The sequence below is a fragment of the Rousettus aegyptiacus genome, unplaced genomic scaffold (assembly GCF_014176215.1).
Source record: "Rousettus aegyptiacus isolate mRouAeg1 unplaced genomic scaffold, mRouAeg1.p scaffold_m13_p_9, whole genome shotgun sequence".
NCBI lineage: Eukaryota > Metazoa > Chordata > Mammalia > Chiroptera > Pteropodidae > Rousettus > Rousettus aegyptiacus.
The window spans coordinates 36,663,295-36,668,948 of record NW_023416312.1 but is presented as its reverse complement, the minus strand read 5'-3'; the positions used below and the strand labels follow the sequence as shown (position 1 = coordinate 36,668,948).

General features: G+C 48.6%; 1 protein-coding gene across 1 annotated transcript; it reads left to right on the top strand.

The window, feature by feature from the left end:
* Positions 1-273: 273 nt before the first annotated feature.
* On the top strand, positions 274-4,703 carry LOC107500971 (potassium voltage-gated channel subfamily C member 1). The gene is made up of 4 exons (XM_016126715.2): positions 274-682; positions 959-1,113; positions 1,739-2,272; positions 2,508-4,703. Exons 1-4 carry the CDS (start codon positions 550-552, stop codon positions 3,327-3,329), a joined length of 1,644 nt encoding a protein of 547 aa, XP_015982201.1. The 5' UTR covers positions 274-549; the 3' UTR covers positions 3,330-4,703.
* Positions 4,704-5,654: the final 951 nt, after the last annotated feature.

The window sequence follows — 5,654 nt, the reverse complement described above, 5'->3', positions numbered from 1 at the left end:
TGAGTGGGCAGAAACAGCTGGATGCAGCCAGGAGCACATCTGGCCTCTCAGTATGTCTTCTGGTCCTCATTTCTCCCTCCCCCCATAACCCTTCCTCCTTTTCGGGCTTCTGATAGGAGGATTGTAGCAGAGCTGGGGGGAGGGTGGCGAATGAGAGAGGGGCTAGGTGGGGGTAGGGTGGAGGGAGAAACTTGTTAGAATTATTAACTGGTCTTGTGAGGTGGCCTCTTGGCTGGAGCCTGACCACCTAACTTCCTGTTTTTCCTCCAGCTGCCTCCTCCCCTCCCTGTGCTCTGGGCTGGAACTAAGCTGGGAAAGGAAGGAGGAGCAGCAAAGTTGGCCAGGGTCTCTTGTCTGATTCTCTGCAGGCTGGGGGCCAGGAAGGCCTCCTTAAACAAGCAAGCGGAACACATATAGCTCAGAGTCAAATTGTTGCCTCTCAGCACTTGCTTCTCTGGCCACAGCAGGAACAAGAGGCTCCTAGAAAACCTCTGCTCCTCGCTGGATCTTCCATTAGCACACCCTGTTTCGGGGGCCTGAGATTTCTCTATGCAGCAGTCACAAATTCCGGAGGCAGCAGCAATGCTGGCCACACCACCCGCCCCACCTCTTCCAGCCCTGCCGCCCAGCCAGCCACTGTTCCCTTCACTGCCAGTGCTCGTGGACCACGCAAAACAACCAAGTGAGTGAGCAAGGACTGTCTAAGAGGTGGGGGGAATGGGTGGGGGATGTGTGATGTTCCCAGACTGGAGGTTGCTGCCTGTTCCCTCATCCTTTTTTGCCCTCAGGGACAAACATGGGAGGCCCCGACAGGCTGCCTGTGGGGGGGGGGTAGGGGATACTAAAATGTTAATTTGGGTAGGTGTTTCGACCTCCTTGGTTTGCCTTTCTGTGCTCCTCCCACCTTCTCTCTCTCCTCTGCACTCCTACTCTATTCTTACCCTTTTTCTGTTCCCAGGCAAGGAACTTATTAAGCCCAAAGAAATTTTAGGGCACCCAGTTGAGAGACCCACGAAGGCTGCTGCTGCTGGTGCTTCTGGTGCTGTTGGTGCTGCTAACGGGTGCCCAGGACCAAGTGCCAGGGGAGTCGGAGTCAAAAACCATCGCTGTCAGGTCTGCTGACCCTCCAGCCAGTTTCTCAAGTCAGGCACTTCCTATTCCCTGTGGAGGCCATGGGATCTCTAAGGCCCTCCGGGTTCCCCATCATACCCATCTTAACTCCAAAGTCCCTGCACTTAGCTTTTCTTGGCAGATTCTCTTTTTACTCCCTCCCCCACAAGTGTCTCCCCCTCCTCACCCTCACCCTAAGTTTTCAAAATTATGAACAGAGGATTAAGAAATGTTTTTGTCCCCATTTTGGCCACTTAGCCTGAAGTTGCCTGTCAGTGACTCCCCTACTGCGTACCATGGCACGATTGTTCTCTCAGAGCCACCAGGCATCTCCCAAGAGCCCATGAAAGACATGGTTCTGGGCTAGATTAGTTTTTCTCCTGGAATTGCAGAGCCCAGGAGAGACTCTGGCTAGTCACTGTGACTACACCTGAGAGCTGGCTGTCATGATTCTTGGAGACCCCAGAGGACACCTTCAGCTCCCAGTCGGGAGTAGTCCCCCTTGAGTGCCTGGGTTGCCACATCACTTATATGTCCCTCAGTCCCCTCCTTCCCCTGGCCAAGCCTGAGAGGGAAGAGGAGAACAGGAGGACTTCATCCTAACTCCTGTTATCCCTTCTCTTGCTAGCGGATCCGAGCCAGCCAAGAAGCAGGCTCACAGTTTGCCATGGAGGGCTTGGATGATAAACTGATCTTGAACGTGGGGGGCATGCGCCATGAGACCTACATCAGCACTGTGCGGGCCTTTCCAGGCACCCGTCTCTACGAGTTGACCGAACCACCCCCACCTGGCACCCCAGCTGCTCAGGGACCACCGGTTCGAGAGTTTTTCTTTGATCGAAATCCTGAGCTCTTTGGCTATGTGCTGGGCTACTACCGTACTCGGCAGCTGCACTGTCCTGCCAACATTTGTCGGGATGTCCTAGAGGAGGAGTTGGCTTATTGGGGGCTGGAGGAAGCACCTCTGGCACCTTGCTGTTGGCTCAAGCTGAGTGGCAAGGAGACCAGAACCCAAGACTTTCTGTCTTGGGAGGCCTGTGAGAATGCCCACATGGATGAGCGCCTTTTGCTGAACCCCGTTGAAGACCAGGGATTACGGAATGCTTGGAAGCCATGGCTCTGGGTTCTTCTTGACCAACCCCAGTCTTCCCTAGGGGCCAAGGTAATTAACTTATTAACAGTGTTGTAGCACCATGGTAGACACCTTTACTCCCAAAGGTCCCTGCGAAGTTTTTACAATGGCCACACACGTGGCATGGTGCTTGGACCCTGAATCTACAGAAACACAGAACAATTTGAGGGGATTCCCCCATAAAAGATGCAAATAAGGGTGGGAGTTAGAAAAGTGGGGATGGTTGGTAAATGGGGATATTTCTGACATTCCTCTTTTCTCCCAGTGCCTTTCCCTGATCTCCACACTCTTTGCCGTGTGTGCTCTGGTCATCTTCTTCCAGGAGACAGAGGTCCAGCTGGATTACTTCTATGCCAACTTCACTCCTAGCGGACATGGGGTAGGAGTGGGGGGAAGCCATCAGCGGCAGCAAAACAATGGTCTGGTGTACCGCCGTGCCCCGCACCTGCTCTACCTTGAACTGCTCTGTGCCCTTTGGTTTGGAACTGAGCTCTTTGCTCGGGCCATTTCCTGTCCTGATAAGGTGCGCTTTCTGTGTAGGCCTCTCAATCTAGCTGACATCTTCTGTCTGTTCCCTGTGCTGGTGGAATTGATGGTGGGCGACAAGGCTGAACGGCAACCTCGTCTCAGCTTAACACTTGGAGCCATTCGTTCTCTCTATGTCCTCAAGCTGGTTCGTCTCCTGGGTTTTCTTGAAAAGTCCCTGGCCATGAGAGTCCTGGTTCACACCCTCCATTCTTCTTGGAAGGAGATGTGTGCCTTTCTCCTGATTTGGGTGGCTGAGATCTTATTCTTTGGCTTACTCTTCCTCTATGGGGAGCTTTTGGGCACATCCACTCCAGGTCAGGGAGAGCCCCACTTTGGAGACATCTTTACATGTCTTTGGTGGACTGTCATAACTCTCACTACTGTTGGCTATGGAGACGTGTACCCCCTCTCTGCTCTTGGCCAACTCACTGCTGCTGTCACAGCCACCGTGGGCATGTGCACTGGTGTCTTGCTGGTGCCTGTGCTCCTGGTCCGCTTCCAGCACTATTATGCTGTAGCCCTGGCTCGCCAGAAACTGAGGCCCAGTGGGATCCTGTAATGAGTCCATTGGTCAAGAGGAGTGGACCCCACTTTCTATTTCTTCCTCTTGTCAGATTTTGGTTACAGATAAGGATTTCTGGCCTTGGATTTGGCAAAGAATCCTTCAAGAGTAGTCCTAGATCATGGCCATTTCTGCTAGTCAGGATTTATTAACCATGGTCTGAAGGGTAGACTCCTCCCCATCATCAGGGAGACACCCTGAAGGAAGGGGCTTAAGGACAAGGCCAGCTAGGCCTTAGCTTTCCCCTGTCCCACCCTAGGCCTTTCTCTTAATCCTGGAGTGACCAGGAAGGATAGAGGATAGTTCTTGGATTGGTGCTACATATCCCTCTCAACAAGTTCTCCCCTCCCATCCCCTTATCCCTGTTCCTTATCCTCCCAACTAATCCATAGTTTAGAAGGGGACTTTTGAGTGAAAGTAGCAGTAAGATATTAACATTAGTCACTTATGGATACCAATGGTGATTGGCTGTGGGTATTGATAGCAACTGCAGGTATCTGACAACAAGTAGTTATGGTATTGGTGGTGATCAGTACCAGCAGTGCTTAAGCATAGCCAGACTGTAGCAGCACTCTCCATACTGATCCTAGAAAAAATGCTCCTTAGAGTCATATGGAGGCCTTTGGAGATTCCCAGAGACTCTGAATAGATGCAGGTCAGCCAAGTCCGAACCCAGAAAAAATATCCTAACTCCATGACTTCTTCTTGTTCCCATTTTATCTTTTCCACATTTTACCCCTCTCCTTCCCATCTCTGTGATTTTTTTCATAATATTTTAAATAGAATATTAACCATCATTAACCACAATATATTATTCAATATTAACCACACTATCTTAGCTACAATAACAATATGTAGTCACTAATAGACATGAAATGTTATCGCTGCACATTGCATAGACGGGAATGAGGAAATTGAATATGTTGGCAGGAATAGGCAAGTGATTTCCTCTTCCAGATTTTTTTTTACTTATTTTTGGATATATTCATTTACAATTCTTTTTAATTATTTCTAAACACTTTTCAGTACCCACAATGGGTCTACCTCCAATCCTTGCTGCTATTGAATATTCCCACCTATCCACTTCTTCTTCTCTTTCCTTCCCACCCCTTCTTCTTTTACTACCTGCATGCTCTTCCCTCCTTTTCCTGTGATGCCAACAACCATGCACCTCTCTTGGAACTGGCTTCTAGGAGGGAAAGAAGGGACCTCCTCAGGTCTGACTTCAAGTGAAGTCACTGTGGTGTCTGAGAAAGTGCTCCAGGAAACTGGGCTAAACTGAGAGGTTAAATTGAACTTTCACTGTTGCTGAATATGTGAGCATAATTCTGTTTACAAAACTTTTAAATAAAATATCCTTCAAAGTCTTCATTCCAGGGTCTGTGATTTTTTTGGGAGAGGTTTATGTACATTAGCAGGAATGGGGTGGTGAAATAAACTAATGACAAAATGCGTGGGCAAATTATTTGATAAGGTAAAAAGCAGTTTGCTATCTTTATTGCATCTGTTCCTTACAATAAAATACTATCACTCACAGTCACATTGACTAGGAAAGAACTCCTTATTTGCAGTGGGAATAGAGTGGGGAGGGGAAGAAGACAGGCCCAGGAGTTAAGGAAGTGGAATGGAAGGCTGTCTCTCCTGTTTAAGGCATAGTGGTGGAAACCTTGGACACTTATCAGAAATGGGAGGTTGTAGGAGGAGAGGTTTCTGTTTAAGAAATATTGAAAAAAAAAGATTAAGATTATGGCAAAACATCAAAGACAATCTTCACCTCACTGCCTAGAAGCGGAAAATGTAACAATTTGCTTTTTCAGAGACCATTCTAGTTCACTGCCCTTAAGTTAAAAATGGGGAAAATGAGGTATAGTAAAGGGAGAGGATTTTCCCAAGGGCACACATAAGTAGTAGGAAAGCTGGGAATTCTGTCATTTTAGAGGAATATTGCATGAATCTTTGTTAACTAACTAACATCAGAAGTGGATGATTAGCATTCCCTCCCCCCACCCAAAAAAAAGAAAAGGCTGTACCTTGTTGCAAGAAGCAGCAATGGTGGCAATGGGATGAGGGGATAGGGGTGGGACTAGGATGTTATGGAGAGCCTTGAAAGGTTAAATGAGTAGGGTGGGACCTTAAGGTTGAAAGGACCTTAGGGAATGGCTGTGCCCTATTAGAGTAGAGAGAGAATGTCACAGAACATTATGAAAAAACCCAGGTAGAATTTCAGAGCTAGAAGAAGTATTGGAGCTCATCAAGTCCAACCCCCTCCTATTTGAGGTGGGGAACCCAAGGCTTGTACAGAGGCTGGGACTTGACCTTGGT